Source organism: Sinocyclocheilus rhinocerous, unplaced genomic scaffold (assembly GCF_001515625.1).
Source record: "Sinocyclocheilus rhinocerous isolate Xijiao unplaced genomic scaffold, SAMN03320098_v1.1 scaffold4889, whole genome shotgun sequence".
NCBI classification, from domain to species: Eukaryota; Metazoa; Chordata; class Actinopteri; order Cypriniformes; family Cyprinidae; genus Sinocyclocheilus; species Sinocyclocheilus rhinocerous.
This window is the reverse complement of record NW_015648723.1, coordinates 30,338-47,949: the sequence shown is the minus strand read 5'-3', so window position 1 is coordinate 47,949 and position 17,612 is coordinate 30,338. Positions and strand designations below refer to the sequence as shown.

General features: G+C 37.8%; 1 protein-coding gene across 1 annotated transcript in view; it reads right to left on the bottom strand.

Moving 5' to 3' along the window:
- LOC107710208 (syntaxin-binding protein 5-like) overlaps positions 1-17,612 on the bottom strand; it is a 102,219-nt gene that overhangs the window by 62,450 nt on the left and 22,157 nt on the right. The window contains exon 2 of the mRNA XM_016514949.1: positions 3,033-3,157. Coding sequence (XP_016370435.1) covers positions 3,033-3,157 — 125 coding nt within the window. The remainder of the gene's footprint in view (positions 1-3,032; positions 3,158-17,612) is intronic.

Below are 17,612 nucleotides of genomic sequence, written 5' to 3'. Positions count from 1 at the left end.
AGGAAAACCAGTCTCCTCTTGGTTTATATCGAAATCCTCCAACATTTTTCTTTGCAAATCTTCGGTTTGTACTTCTAATTCGTGACCGGCATTTTGTTTTGTTCTCTTTCCGCATTCGTCACTAATCACGCAACGCCGCACGTCTTTCATCATCCGCAGGAACTGCTTCAGTGTATGACAGTCAGCGGAAGTGAGAGAAAAGTGTTTATTACGTTTGAAATATGAATATTTTTCTTACAAAAACTCATGGATTTGCTACAGGGGGGCTTTATTCATCCCCCGGAGCCGTCTGCGGCAAGTTTTATTATGAATGCGCAAGCTTTATTTGACACGACTTGTGGACTGTTCAACTGCAACACCCGCTGACTGCAATGATAGCGCTTGGAATAGCCAGGACAATTTTTTATATAACTCCGACTGGATTCGTCTGAAAGAAGAAAGTCATATACACCTAGGATGCTTCGAGGGTAAGTAAAACACAAGCTAATTTTCATTTTTGGGTGAACTAACCCTTTAATCACTGAATTTGAAAAACATTCTTACGTTCTTATTCTTAGTCTAAATATATCTGTACATATTATTTACAAAATCATTCCAAATAAAGAAAAAAACTTTTTTAAATATAAGAACATTTACAGTTACATCAATTTTATCAGAAATTAATAAGACCAATAATATTAATAAGAAAATTAATAAGAAAGCAAGTGAGTAAATGATTTAATTCACTATTTATATCAAATAGCTAAAATAAATAAAACAAACTAATGGTAATTTTATATGTTTTATATGCCTGTTTTAACTTTTAACATGATTACATTTTGGAATTTTCCAAACAGCTTCTTTATGCACCAAGAGCTTGTAACACTTCAAAGAGAAAGGAAAAATTGAAATCGCATCATATGACCCCTTTAAGGTCTAATGTCAAGCAATCATCTTGAATGTAGTTCTATTATTATTTCACATGATGCTACTAATAGATCATGGTACTACTAACGCAGAGGTCATGGTTTGATTCCCAGGGAATGCAAATACAGAAAAAAACACATTTTGAATGCACTTTCAAGTCACTTTGGATAAAAGCATCTGCCATCCAAGTGGTCTTAAAAAAGATGTACAAAAAATACCATGTTCATGTCAGAAATAACTTTCTGATGACTGCTGAGAAGTCCGTTCAAAATGACCAACTAATTTCAAGATGTTTATTATATGTGACCCTGGACCACAAAACCAGTCATAAGGGTCAATTTTTCAAAATTGAGATTTATACATCATCTGAAAGCTGAATACATAAGCTTTCCATTGATGTATGGTTTGTTAGTATAGGACAATATATGGCTGAGATACAACTATATGAAAATCTGGAATCTGAGGGTGCAAAAAAATAAAAATATTGAGAAAATCGCCTTTAAAGTTGATCAAATTAAGTTCTTAGCAATGCATATCACTATTGAAAAATTAAGTTTTAATACATTTACTGTAGGAAATTTACAAATATCTTTATGGAACATGATCTTTACTTAATATCCTAATGATTTTTGGCATAAAAGAAAAATCAATAATTTTGACCCATACAATGTATTTTTGTCTATTGCTACAAATATACCCGACTTAAGACTGGTTTTGTGATCCAGGGTCACACACACACACACTTCAAACACATTCCAAAGAGATGTAAATGACCCCCCGTGCCAGGCACCAACGGCCTGGCTGACCAGCAAACGACCCCCATGCTCACCATACACATAACACACACACATAAAGACTTTTTCTTTATTTAGACTATAATTAATCAGTTACAAATGTATATGGTATATGCTCTCCAGACCGGCCATAAACATGCAAATGGGCCATAAAGGGAGACAAAGAAAACTTCTCCCACTCAAAAATACACGCCTGGTATTGGCTATTCCACCCAAAAGATGGGTGTGGATAGGAACTATCAAAAGTCATTAACTCAGAACAATCTTTGCTCAGAAACCCTTTTTCTTGAGACGGACACTCTCCAAGACTCCTCAAAACTCTCCTCTTGATTTTTAAGCCCCTTTTTAAGGTGATTTTTGATTCTTTGATGATTCTCATTAGGTTGTGGTTAATTGATGTGAAATACTGCCAATCTTTTGTTCCTCTCTCTCTTTCCTTACTTTCCTTCATTCTGTATATATGTGTTTTGCTTAGTTTAGTTATACATTAGCTATAGTTTCATTTATTATATCCCTTATATTCACAATTGATTGCCTCTGTGTGCTGCTCACAATTCGGAGTCACTGAATGTTGATCCCTTGCTACATGCTAAATTACTGCTAGTACTGCAAAAAGTAGGAAAGCTACTGTTCCTTGGCCAGGAAAATAATCTTTCCTTGAATTGATAAATGATTATATTGTCTGCTCGGTGGATGGACAGATCAAATAATTGTAATACTGATTCTGCTACAGTTAATTCTAAGATCTAATCTAAATATTTATTATTAATTATAACCAGTTATAGTTACTTATAAATATTTCCCTTTTGAGCTAATTTGCTATACATCTAATATCTTTTTTATATTGCACAATAGAAATATGTTGATTAAAATGAAATATACGCAAAGAGAAAAGCACTCAAATGTTCTATCTTCAACCAACCAAAGATCAACATTCAAAACAAATCAAGATGCACTTAAAATTAATTCAAGAAGAAAAGTCTTTATAAATAGCCAAATATTCCCGTGAACGTAGGGTGAACTAATCGTTTTGACTTCAAGGAGCACAATCTACAAGGTGGCTTAGTGTAAGAGATCCCTGTGGTCTTGACTGTGGGCAACACTCTGGGGAGGAAATGGTAATATCAGCTTCCTCTGTAGGATCCCTCCAGGCCCACTCTGGAGGACAAGAGGGTTTGTGGCAGCAAAGGCTCTGGGTTAAGGGATCATCTAAGCCTCTTGAGGCTTCATCCTGGATTATTTAAACTGCCTCTTGGAGCTCCATGGGAATAGGCTCTTAGCATAAGTTTGAGCAGGACCCAGAAAGAGGGGAAAAAAACATAAAACACTCACTTCATTTATGAGAAACTGTAGCTGGATGACGGCTGCTCCGCTCTCGTGCTGACAGTAACACTCCACACCGGGTCGGCCGAATCTGAAAGGGTTCTGAGTCAAGGAGAGAATCGGGAAAATCAAGGCTAACAAGATCAGGGCACTTTTGGGTCAAAATCTGAACATGCCACTTATTGTTTCAGCATTTTATCATAATTTTCAGGCAGTGTTCCAGTAAATGCATGTCAGTCATTGTTCACCCTCTGTGGACATACAAGTTAATTACCTCTGCCAATCTCTCTGGCATGGCTGCTAGCAATGAAGTCTGTCAGTCACTGTCAAATCTGCTCTATGAAAGCCGGTAATAAAACACAACAGCTTACTTTATAAACATTATTGTTGTTTTGACAACATTTTCCAATGTCACAGACAGGCTCTCCCTGTCTGAAGAGTCTGAAAAGACTCAAAAAGTAAAAGGTCCTGATTTACTAGAGCCCAAATCAAGTGTACTAATATTAATACCATATTCTCACTTGTGGCTAAATATGGAATATATATTGATAAAAGTATGATATTACATATTTATATAAATAAGGAATATAATAGTAAGAACAACAACAATATACAGCCTAATTATATAAGTATGTTATCATGTTTTTATCATTTCATTGTGAATTCTAAACCATAGTTTAGGGAATAAAACACTTATGGAGTGGTCAATTACTGTTACTTGTTAAAAAGGAACCACTAACATCATAAATCATTAATAATAAAAACCTGAATCACATAAAAGCATGCATCATGTATATTCAAGCATCCTCTACTTTCATAAAAGACTGATCGAGTTAATATTAATGACTTCAAAAAAGTTATTTTAATTAAATGGCAAAAAGTTGGGGAAGAGTATGCAATTTCTCAGCAGGCTCATTGGACGCCTGGCACGTGGTGTGTGAATGTGTGTGTCTGTGTTTGTGCTATAGAGATAGAATTTGATGATAACCTCTACTGGGAACTGCACACACTCATATTTCCACAGCATGGAGAGAGAGAAAGAGAAATGAAGGGAGGAGAGAGCAAGATGTGAATATGCGTATATGCAATCAGGGTGGTGGAAAGAGGGAGGGAAGAACAATTAAAACAGATTAAAAGAGTGATCACTAGAGCTCAAATTGTTGGCACAGAGACAAGATGCAAACAGCAATACACAAGCATGCATAAAAAAAACGTGTAATGGAGTCTCACACTCAGGAGGATTATGAACACAGATGCATGTCTGATGTTTGTATGCGAGTATTATGAGAGAAATGTGAATTATTAATATCACATATTTAAATTATAAATATAAACCGTAGATTTTATCATCAATATATATCTAGAATGACACTTTTTTTAGCTGCATTTTGTGCAGACTGAGCAGCCTTCATTCATCACCTAGAGGAAGCCAGAACAGTCATTCAGTGGCTCATCCCGTCTATCCATCACAGGCACTTTGAAGTGACAGGGATGGAAGATACTGGAGGAAACTGTGCATGTCGATAAGGACACGCCTTGAATCCTCATACATCCTCTGATCACCTGTAGTCGCCCGCTTTGGACCCTCATCATGTAAAGAGGAAACACACACAGTGGTCGGCTGATATGGTGAGGACAGGGGCAATCGGTATGGGTCAAACTAAGAAAAAAGACAGATACAAAATACTAGCAAAAATACTAATGAGAGAGACCATCACTGCATAAATGACAGCACAGATAAAAAAAAAAAAAAGCCCAAAACTCCCTGACATCACAAACATGTTGACAAGAGGGCAAAGCAGTAGAGAAAGCGTGAAAGGGAATGCTGGGAAGAGAAAAACACTGCTGACTCTATGCCCACACGCAATAAAGTCCAGTGGGCTGTTCATGGCTATAAAGAAATCACCCATTAAATCTTTTCACAAACAGCAATGAGCAGCCTAAGATGTTGCCATTACTAGACAGTAACCATGCATTTAATGTATTAATTATGGCTCTGTTCCAAAACCTATTAAGCTGTCTGCCTCATTTTAAGGCATCGTAGACACAAAAGCAGTTCCACTGACTAGATTATATCAACTTCTAAAACTCGCTTTGACCAAATGCAAAAGGCTTGACATATTGGTATCTTTTATAACACTTAGCAAAAAGGGCAGATGAAGTTAGATAAACATTGATTAGAAACTTATATTTCACTCTATACTAAAAAGTATTGATAAAAACAGTTCAGGGTCATTAAAAATTAATCTCTTTGTATTTATCTTACCAACATGCTAACATCAAAATCTATTAAAATCAATAGTGAAATGAGCCTCATTTTTCATTTCTGTAAGAATGCTATCTTAGAAGGCCGCTTACTAGGTTTTGGAACAGAGCTAATGTCAGTGTGGCTATATCAAAGACATTAAGTCAGTCAAAAGTAGGCTAAAGGAGGGAGAGAGAAAAAAAGCAGGAAGAAAAAGAAGGCCGCCTACGGGGTCAATAGTGACGTTTATTCTGTTCTGACGTCAGGAGTGTCCAGTCATGCTTTACCCTAAGAGAGACAAGACAACACACAAACACATGAATATGCACATAGAGAGCTAACATGTTACAGTGAGCTCCAGTGATGCTACCAACTGTGTAAGAAACACAAGCATACTCTCTCTTTCACTCCCATGCTCCTGGGAATGATTAATTTGTCTAATACGCTTTCTAAATAAATAAACTCCAGAGGCACGTTTGATTTATTGGGGACCCAAACAATTAAAGTTGCAAGCACTGTGGCTGTCGCTGCAACAAACTGCCTTCACCTTGAGCATGCTTCAGTGCACATACGCTCTCAAACAAGCCACTCTGCAGATACACTTGACACGCAGCGTGCTCTATTAAAACATCCTATACTCAGCACCACTGTAATCAGCTAACATGCAACCGGGGATGATTCATTTTAATGCACTTACTAATGTTTCGCTGTTTTTCCAGCGAAAGCAGCCCTGTCTTGAGAAATTTGCATACGGGGACATTTTTTCTCCACAATCTTGGCTTCCTTTCATGTTATATCTTAGCAGCTTTTATGTGTTGAATCAAGCATGATAGCTTGCGCTTTACAGCCATGATTTTCACATAACATTTCAACACTGCTGAAAAAGATGCACACAATGTGGTTTAAATAAACTGACCAAGAGACCAACACAACTGTAAATCACACATTCTTTGTGTCTATGCAAAAGACAAACAGACGAAACAAATCAACAAACGACAAACAGACAGAACGATAGATAGAATGACAACAGATGGACAGACATAAATGGACAGACAGACGAAAGACAGAACTACAGACAGACGGACTGATAGACATAAACCAACATACAGAGAGACAGACACATACGACAGACAGATAGCTATTTTTGTTTATATGATCATCTCATAAAGAAACATTCAAACAGTAAGAAGTATACAGGAGGACTCACAAATGAAAGAAAGTGCTATGTGCATCATTAAAAGCCTCTCTCCCTGTAGGTGGGTGTGATTGATTCCTGGAGATTGGCCAGAGAGTATTAATGACCCTGTTCTTCAAGCTAAATTTAGATCTAGTGTTCACCACTCACAGAGGATGATGTAGACTCTCTAAAACACACACACACAAATGTAAGAGCTAAGAAGCTGCAAAGGCAAGAGAACAGCGAAGAGAGGGAAAGGGGAAATGAAAAGCTAGTAGATTCTCTTGTTGCCAGAGGCCAAAAGAAAAAATATATAGTGCAAAGTAGAAGCAGGACACTCTTTAAACTTTCTTAAGGGCTTTCCAAAATTTGAAAGTGAAACCTTCTTAGTTGTTTGCCAATGAGTTATATAAGCTGAATCAGTTAATTAAAGTCTCTATCATCTTTAAACTTTCTTAAGGGCTTTCCAAAATTTGAAAGTGAAACCTTTTTTCAACAAATCATATTAACTACCATTTGCAAAGATAATGCCTCAGTTCAAATCTCAAAACTAGGTTATACAGCTTTAGGACTTTGCTATAGGACATTGATACAGCTCAAAGTGCTTCATCTCATTCGTATGAGTCTGTAAAATGTCTTCTGACTGTATCTCTCCTATCAAATGTGCTTTGTGTTTAAGATGAATAGATGAAGACATAATCGATGAGATTATGAGAGAGAAGCACACTGGGTATTGTGAATGAAACAGGATATTGCTACCCATGGGGAGCAACAAAAGACACTCTAAACATCAAATCAATCAACATTTAAACATTCGGTGAGACTGTGAACTGCTTATGGTGCTGTGTCTGATACCCTATGAGAAGTCTCAAATTCACACAAGTCATTATGGCTGTTGAATAAATGTTTTGATACAAGGTGTCCTATTAAAACGCATGGCCCCATGAAGGAAGACTAGACTAGCGACCGCAATGCATTAGTCCAGAACACTTCTGTCAGGTTTTCAAAGAAAAGGCAGAAATGAAACATACATAAGCCCATTTGCACTTAATGTAAGGAGGAGTGGAAAGAGGATTATAAGTAGAGGATATTGAAATGTGCTAATATTTTACACACCCCAAATGTCATTCACTGTTCAGGATATATGTTATGCAGTACATTAAAGCTAAAAAAAGAGTTACATATTTAAAAAGCTACTTTAAATGATAAAACTAGTCAATGGTAACATTCATAATTTCATCAGAGCCATATATCTCTAGGCTTCTGATTGAAGAAACAATCTTAATTAGGTTGACAGCATCAAACTTTAAAGGATAAGTTATTACCCCTATCCAATATCCAAGTTACTAAAGTACATTTTTAAAGCTAAAACATTATTTATAATGAAGCCATTTTTTCTGGGTTTTTGAATGAATTAATCTTAACTACAATACCAAATTTAAATAGATAAATTAATACTACCTTTAAAAAATGGGCTCAAAAACAGTAATGAACAGCAGCCTGAAATGAATGACCTGATTCACTAGAATTAATCAGATTTTCTAACTCTACTCTAGAGATAATAATTTAAGAGAATATGGACGCTCAACAGTAAAGCTGCCTACACAAAATGTGGCATTAAAAAAAAACACCACTACTTGTTGGAAAAAGTAACTGGTTACTAGAAAAAAAAACGACACAATTTTAAAAACACTGTCATGCTGCTAAAAATGTGGTTAGAAGTGTTGCTTTGGTAAGATTCTCCGCAACACTGAAATGTCCACACAGACAAAAGCTCATGATTTTTGGCAGGACAATCTACTCTGACTTCAACAAGGTCATGGCGCAATGCACTCACAATAAAGATGGGTAATATTTAGCTTTTAATTTAACAAATGGAGAGCCAACTCCCATTGAGAGACTTTACTATGCGTTTTCCCCTGAATTTCCTTCTAACGCTACAGCAAAATCAACTTATCTGTCCAAGGACACCATATAGCACACACACAGTCAAGAATTCCAACACTGGAGCAATTCCCAGGGCATAATGCCGATAAGCCAGCCATTAAACAGATGGAAAAGAAGGAGGGGGGAAAAAAGAAGAGAAGGTGAGTACGAAAGACAGAGGGAGAGACAAATGGGGAGATGGAAGAGATAGATGGAAACAGTGATGGAGGGAGGGGAGTTAATGAGAGGGAGAAAGAGGGAAGAGAATAAATGAAGAAACGATAACAGAAGATAGAAGAGCAGGTATAAGAACAGAATGTCCTTAAGTGATGGAAGGGAAAAAACATTCTGTTCCGGCCGCTGAGGATTTAAGCAAGTTTTGAATTTGCCTCTTTGTTTTTCAAATTTGGCATAGAAGAAAATGACTAGCCACTCTTAAATTAGCAATAACGATTTGTGAATAAGTTGAAGGGTTGTCTGTGGGCAGCAGGCCACATTAATCCAACCAGCTCCATCCGTTGGTGAAGACAGGAAATTAAAACAAAGTATGAATGTGAATTAAAAAAATACAAGCATTGAAACGTGAAAGTGAAAGAGCAAGACAGAGAAAGAGAAAAAAAAAGAAGTCATGTCACTTTTGAGTGCTTACAAATTGTTGCTGACCCCTCTCAACGAGCCAGAGGGTGAATCAAAAGCCAGAACATTAGCGGGCTTATGCACTGACCCATAATACCTCAGCCTCTTCCAGATTCTAGAGAATTCCATCAAGGACAAAGCCTCTGTGTGAAGCCAGCAGCACTACTCAGCTCTTCCCTCTGCCCATGAGTCAGCATGCTGCCTGGACAAGAAACATCCTTCAACACAATCTAAGACATGCCAACTTGCTGCACTATCTGTTCTTTCCTTTATCCTGTTCTCTTCCCTCTAATCTACTAATGCTCCTTTATTCCTTTGGTTTATATTAAAGGGATAAATTACAATTCTGTCATTCTTTACTCACCCTCTTGTCATTCTGATCCTGTATGACTTACTTTCTTGTGTGCAATAAAAAGGAGATGCTTAGCAGAATGTCTACGCTGCTCTGTTCCATATAAGTCAAGTGGATGGGGACCAAAGTCTATTAAGCTCCAAAAAGCACAATAAAAGCATCACTAAATGACTTGCATGCACTACATTCCGAATCTAAGCCATCTGATAGTTAGTTTGAGGAACAGACTGAAATTAAACATATGATTGACTGAAAATCTTACTTGACAGCAGTGATCACCATTCACTTTCATTGTATAGATAAAAACAACTTTCACATTGTGCTATAAATACCTTTTTTGTGTTAATCAGTAGAAAAAAAATTGTACTGGTTTGGAATGTCTTGATGGTGAGTAAATGATTTCATTAATGGGTTGAACTCTTCATTTAAGCTTTAAAAAAAGACAAACTAAATTTTAAAAAAAACAACCAGCTGTACTGCTGTAAACAATCTACCTATAAGCTTCTGCTTGTTGGTTAAATTGTGTTAAACATACACCAGCTTTTTTTTTTTTTAGCATTTCTATAATCTCCTCCAGCTGTGATCTCTTCAACTGCACCCCATTAGCAACAAAATAAACCAGAAAGAGAAAACAAAATGTGTTTTCTGTCTCTGGAAAAGAACAGTTAGGCACAGCCAAAGGCTGCATAAATCCAACAACCCTCCCGAGATGTACTACATCTCGCCTGCAGCAGACAGGGGTTAAGTGCGTATTTCAAGGACAAGACTGTATCGCTCCCAGATACGAGATGTGTCCAAATGGGACAGGAATATTTCCACGGTTAAACGGTTGTTTTTAACACCGAACACCTTCAAAAACACACGCTCATACTCAATGCCACCTGATGATACCCTTGCACACCACTTATATGGCATTTCAGCCAACGCAAATTACCGTGAGTGACAGTCTCCCGATTGTCTTGACCTTTACTGCGCTCGTCCTCCTGCCACATCGCATCAGACGGCGTGTCTGCATCAGAGCGTACGTGGGGCGGAACATATGGACACCGTTGTGTATAATATCATTACCACCTCCATCAGTCCACACCGACGGTCCTCTAACACCTCATACGCACACCACATGAAGGACTAATGGAGATGGATGAGATGAGGATGGGAAAATGAGGAGTAACACTATTCAGTTTATATACGTAGCAGACAAAGACATAGGGAAGAAGACGTTGATTAGTTTACAGTTTTAAGCCCGTTCTAACCGGAGCTTCTTTCAAAACTTTCACTTGCCATTTCACTTCTACAATTTACCTCATCTATGTAAGCCAGCTAGGTAACATTTACAGGGGTCATGAACTGCCTTTGTTTTTTATTTTGTACTGTTCTCTGAGGTCCACTAATAATGTTATCAAGATGTTTTACATCAAAAAAAACATCATAATTTAGAAGTAATAAGCTTGTGTTATTTTAATGTGAACTTGGCTTGCAGTTTTTGAGATTTCAGTATTTCCCCATTTAAAAACACAAGTTGGTCTTGCATGCACGAAATAGCTGTTCGGAGGCGTCACAAATATGGCCATGAAGTGAACTGCCTTTCCCAGAAAGGGACTTTGTATCTAGACACATAGTTAGGTCTCTCAACAATAAGGATTTTTTTTGTGCTGCAATTATTTTACTGGCTTCCAATTTTTTAGCAATTACTACTTTTACATTTGTTGGAAATATTAATACTTTTCAGTTTTCTTTAAACAATTTTTGTTCATAAGATGTTTTGAAAAGAAACAGAAAATCTGAAACAAGCTCCAAATTATAAAACTAACATATCACTCCATAAATTATAGCTAAACTACAGAAATAATGTACAGTAATGCCACTTGTTATGAAAAAAGATGGCAAACTATGCAAAACATTATTGATTGGTTTTTTTTTGCTTTCAACACATTCTTACTGATGCTTCCAAGATTATCAACAAGTCATCTTTGCAACTTCTTCAAAAGCACATCTGTTAGATAATATTATCAAATAAGGGGACTTTGCAACAACAATATAGAATATATCACATAAAACCAAACGCCTATGCTTACAAGGCATAAGAATATATATACAACACCAATGAATATAAAATAACTCAGCAATGGCCTGAAAGGGCAAGTGATTATTCCACCAACTGTCCTGAAACACTCTCGTACTGGCCCCAGGCCAGCCGGCCATCCTTATTGTTGAGCCCTGATTGTACATGTTGAATCCTGAACAGTCGTACTGTCTGAATTCTGTCCCCATCTGACTGACTGGATCCAGCTTTGGCGTCAATGAAAACCTTCCAATCTCCCTTTCTGATATCCCAGTCTGCGTGGATGTGAGTATTATGTAAATGCTGTTGTGTACGATGTCACAAGAGCCCTGAGCTAAAGCTGACGGGCTAGAGAATGAGAGAAGAAAAAAGATATGGGTGCACAACCCCCACCAGCCTCCTCTGCTTTAATTCTCTTCTTTTTTCTGTCATTATCTCTCACTTCGTTGCATGCTGTCACTTCCTCCTGCTATACATTCATTTTGTTGTCTTGAATACATGTGTAGCATGCCCCGTTTATGTTCTGACCTTCGTCCTCAATGCATGTCCTCCAAGGATATCAGTTTTTTGACTCTAAGACATCGGAGACACACACACACACACACACAGTCTCTGTTCTCCAGAGCAATGTGTCTGCCAGCTTTAAAAGCACCACCACACCCCTTCAGTGCTCTGCCTTCCCAAAGCTCCTCCAGGTTTTGTTCATAAACCTCAGCGTGACAGTTTGATTGGGGATACAAAACACAGCTGTTTACTATACCCACAGGATACAGAGTTAGAATCAGATAGAGGGAATCTAAAATCTTTTTAATGATTCAGGAATGCATCTACCTCTGTTAAAAAGTCCAAAAAAAAAATCACATCTAATAAACAGTGGCACAGTGAACAAAGACTTGCACAGGCATATGGTGCAGTCCAAACGTCTGGGACTATTTTGAAAAGCTGTGATTCAAAATCTAATTTTAACCTGGAAATAAACAGAAAGTTGCAATAAAATGAAGAAAAAAAGAAACATCATTACATAACGTGCATTAAGAAATATTGAAAATGCTGTACTATTTCTAGGCAACTAATCAAATAATTTGTGACGTGTGTGAACTCCTCTGTACAGACAGTCTTTTATTGAAGCTTAAAGGTGGGGTAAGCGATTTCTGATAGCCAATGTTGAAGACGTTTTCCTCTTTTGTTTTTTATCTGCCATCACTATCTTTCTGTCGCTCGGCTTGGCTAATGTCGGTCCTGTGCACTGAACGCTCTCTCCTCCACATCATGAGTAGACATGCCCCTTACTGCTGATTGGCTACAAGTTTGTTTTGCTATTCAGTCCGAATCTTCTTCTTCTTCTTCTTTGGAATTTTTGCCATATTCCGCGCCGTAGGCACATACCGCCACCAACTGTTTATATACATACATGGATGTTAGTCCCATCTCTATTCATATTTTATTTTATTTTATTGTTAATTTTATTTCGGGTTCAACCAAGCTGTATTTCTAGCTGCTGCGTGTTCAGCTCCCATGCCAAAAAACCCAGCTTGTGTGTTCCCCTATTCCTTTGCTTTATTCATAATACTATAGAACTCATTATAATCAGTGATGCTGTCTACACCATAGGTATATATACTGTACATATCTATGGTCTACACTGGATGCGGAGCGGCACGACACGACAAATCCCCGACAGAAAACTGCTGCTGCATTCTATTTATGACGTATTGACACAAATTTCAAATGATTTTCAACAGTCGCTTTGTCGCGTCCAGTGTACTAGACAGACTTTAGCATTTACAAGGGTCCTACTTCTTGCCTTAAGTCTTCTTTTGTTCTGCAGACGTTTTCCTCTTTTGTTTTTTATCTGCCATCACTATCTTTCTGTCGCTCGGCTTGGCTAATGTCGGTCCTGTGCACTGAACGCTCTCTCCTCCACATCATGAGTAGACATGCCCCTTACTGCTGATTGGCTACAAGTTTGTTTTGCTATTCAGTCCGAATCTTCTTCTTCTTCTTCTTTGGAATTTTTGCCATATTCCGCGCCGTAGGCACATACCGCCACCAACTGTTTATATACATACATGGATGTTAGTCCCATCTCTATTCATATTTTATTTTATTTTATTGTTAATTTTATTTCGGGTTCAACCAAGCTGTATTTCTAGCTGCTGCGTGTTCAGCTCCCATGCCAAAAAACCCAGCTTGTGTGTTCCCCTATTCCTTTGCTTTATTCATTTATTTATTTAATTAACTATCAAATTCGTTTGTTTAATCCTGTTTCTACTATATATTTCTCGGCCCGAATCAGTTTTCTAAAGCGTTTTTGAAAAATCGCTTATCCCACCTTTAAGATGCTATATTTAACATTCTCAAATTATGTCAGATATCATGATCATTAGGTTTTACACAAACACTAAATCCATTTTTTAATTAGAAAAATGCAGATCTAAAGCATTTTCACTTGCAGTCCCAGATATCTGAACACAACTTTATTTATTTATATCACCTCGACATTATGTAAATATCTTAGCGTTACAAAATTCTTTGGTAAAGGAAGCTGACACGGTATCCTTCACAAACAGCAAGACACAATTCTGCTCACGCTGATTTTACAATGTTTATGAAAGCAGCATTTACTAGCAAAGCTTTTACACTCACCTGCACCATTAACTCTTCAATACAGAGGGCACACGGGTGAGATGAGCTTTTGTTCAAACACACACACATACTCATTGAGCACAGTGTGCAACTTTGGGAAGTGCATTAAAAATGTATGGTTCTGCAGCAACTGTGTAATAGAGTAAAAGGCCAGCAGAGACTAACAGGAAGACTCCTGTGTTCTTTTGGTGTGTCAGTGTACGGGTGAAAGTATATCGGATGCGCACAATAAGATCTGAGCACACAGAGCAATTCTATGAAAGTGACTTCAAATATTTAATAATACAGAATAAACGTCCAGACGTGTTAGCGAAAGGGAATTTTTAAGCCTGTTCTCCTAAGGCAAACATCACTAACAGACTACTATTGCTTATAATTAGAGCTAGAGATTTGAACCCCTAAACCTAAGTATTTCAGCAGATAGAACAACAGATAGATCAATATGATACGAATGATAGACAGAATGACAACGAAAATGACTATTTTCAATGACAGACAGACACATAGGCTGAACGACAGACAGACTGATAGAATTTTAGATATTACAATATATAGAATGATAAACAGCAACACAGATAGATAAAATGATAGAATGATAGACTGATTGACAGAACGATAGATAGATGCTAGCATAATAGATCTATAGACAGAGAGACAAACAGATAGATACATACACACATACATAAATGATAGAGGGAGAGAGAGAAAGAGAGAGAGCTCAGTATAGATTCTTGTTAAACAACTGTTCAGTTAGGCTGGTCCTTGTTTATGTGTGTCTGTTTGTGTGGGTGTTTGCCCTGTCATAGGAGGCCGCTGTTCGCCAAACATGGCTAAAGAAGCAGCATGTGGGAGGTTGCAGAAAAAGCAACACTTGGACCAGAAACCCTGTTTAAACTGTGACACACACACACAATGCCACCCACATCACACTTTCTATCACAAGTGACAACATTCAGAATACTGAAATAACTGCCTTTCTGTCTCGATTCAATCCTTTCGCTCTTTCCCATCTTCCATCTCTACCTTCCCTATACATTTGACATCACAGCCTAATCAGCAATCTGAACTAATCAGACGTAAACACACAAACATCCCTGTGGCCACGAATGTCCCAAATCACGCAGGTTCAGCATGAGTGTGTGTATGTATGTGCTCAATGTCTCAATGAGCATTAAGAAAACGGTGACTCATCATACCACATATTACACATGTACCTCTCTCTCTCTCTGTCTCTCTATAGGGTCTATGATGTCATGACAGCAGTAGAGCAGTGCTCTCAGCATAGGACAGGAATTAACATCACAGTCACTTGTGTCTATAATGCGTGTGTGTGTGTGACGTGGGGGAAGGGAGGCATGGTATTGCGTCTGCACTGATTGCACTGTGCAATTCATGGACTAACAGCACAACAAATTAAAATCAGATTCTAAAGGCAGCAGTTTGTAGCAATAGATATCAGTCTATTGCAATCATGCAAAAAATGTGCAAGAATTTATACTTGTGGTAAAATAGCACAGCTGGTAGAGACAATTATGTTATTTGGTGTAAAGGGTGTTAGAGCTTGGGATTTAAAGTGTGTGATATTGTGAATTAGCACACAGATACAGCCATAAATACATGGCTTAGATACAGATCCTGTGTCTTCTTTGCCATGTGAAAAAGATGTAGATCTTAGCAAAATATCACTGGTTCATAACACCATGATGGGGCTAAAGCACATATAGATATCTAGTAAGATTTTAAACAACAGCAGAATGCTATCCTTTAAGGAGCCTAAGAGAAAGCCATTTGTAAAATGGCTTGAAAATCCAAAAAGCCTATAGTAACAACTACAAACAACAATTAAATCCAATCCACAGTGGTAGTGTTTTAGTTTATAGTATGCTATGCTAGCAGACGTCACATTTACCATTGTTCGGCTTTCTGCTAATTCTGCTTATTTTGCTATTCTTTTGTTTTTTTGATACTGGATATATGGTTTAAATGTATCTGCAGTACAGAGGTGCTCACAAGCAGCACATGCAATTAAAAGCTGTTCATTGCTGACAAACGATAGAAGACATTTAGCAGTTTTGTGTCCAACAATGGATTCTAGGTAAATATTCATCTCATCCAGTGCTCTTGTTTTCTGTATTATAAAGTATTTTGTTACTATTATGGTGTAAGAAAGCACTGAAAATGATTCAGCATGTTAATGAACTGTACAGATGAATCAAACTGAATCACAAACAATTTTAGACCTTTTGCAAACCCGTTTGACTGATTAAAGCATACAGTAATCTCCATAGTCAGACAAGGATATATCAATAATGTTTTACTAGGGCACAATGGTATTTCACAGAGGCTTGTGTCCCAGTAAAAAGGGTCTAGCGATACCCCTGGGTCCAACAGGGGATATCATATCATGCGGGGGGATAAAATCCTGCACAAACACAGGTACTCAACCACACTGCAGGAGCTTCCCATACATCACTGCCCATTAAAAGCAATTAAACATTCACCATGTCAAATTGTCATGAAATATAAACCATTAAGCAAATAAAAAAAATGTTTGTCATCACCAACACCCTAAACTGTCATATGTTCCTGTACAGATTTATCTCAGTACCTACATAAACCAACACTAACATAAGCTTCCGACACAAAGAATCGCTGTGAAAGAAAAAGCAGATTCGACATATGGAGCAAAGGCATTAGGATATGAGCGACAAATCCCAAGAAGCAAGGATATGATTGACTGTTGAGGAAGCTAGATGACTCTCGGATCATATTGAAAATGACTTGCTCTGATAGCACAGAGATTTCTCTAAATACTGGCACATATTTCAGGAATAAGGTCATGAACTTCCAGTGATCTGTATGCACTGGCTTTCCATTTTCAGAAATCACTGCTGAACAAACTCCAGATTAAGTTTTTTTCCTCTCTTTCCGTGTTTTCATATGAATATCCTTACTATCAATTCCTGAGGCAAAAGGGAGTCAAACACAGTTAAGAGCATGATTAAAGATGAGGTATATTTAGCTGTTCCAAAAGCCCAATGACGCTGACTGTGGTCTTCCTTTTGCTGAGTAACGGAATGAAAAGCTAAGATAAAGCAAAGGAGAGAGAGAAATAACAGAAATTATAAAACAACAAGTGGGAGGAACAGGCAGAGAAAGGGAGCATGAAAGAGAAGGATATTTCTGTTGTTAGCGATTGATGTGAGTGGTTCTCAGCCCACAGGAAAGCGTGAATGCAGAAAGAGAGAAAAATACAGAGTGGTTTGACCTGCACACCCACACCACCTCTCTGTCAAGGTCACACCTGCTACCGCACACTCCAGTACAGTGTGTCCAGTACTCTTGCCATGAGGTCCATTCAGGGACTTGGAAGGTAGTACTTAATGATCAAAGGCCATTTCATGGGTGTTATGTGCATTGAATCCCACAACTGCTGATGGGGTTACCAGGATCACAGTCCAGCTGCTAAACCAACAGCAGGACAATTAGCCCTCGTTTTCTCAAAGGTGGGGCTTTTCTGGCAACTGGCCGATGGTAATCTGTCA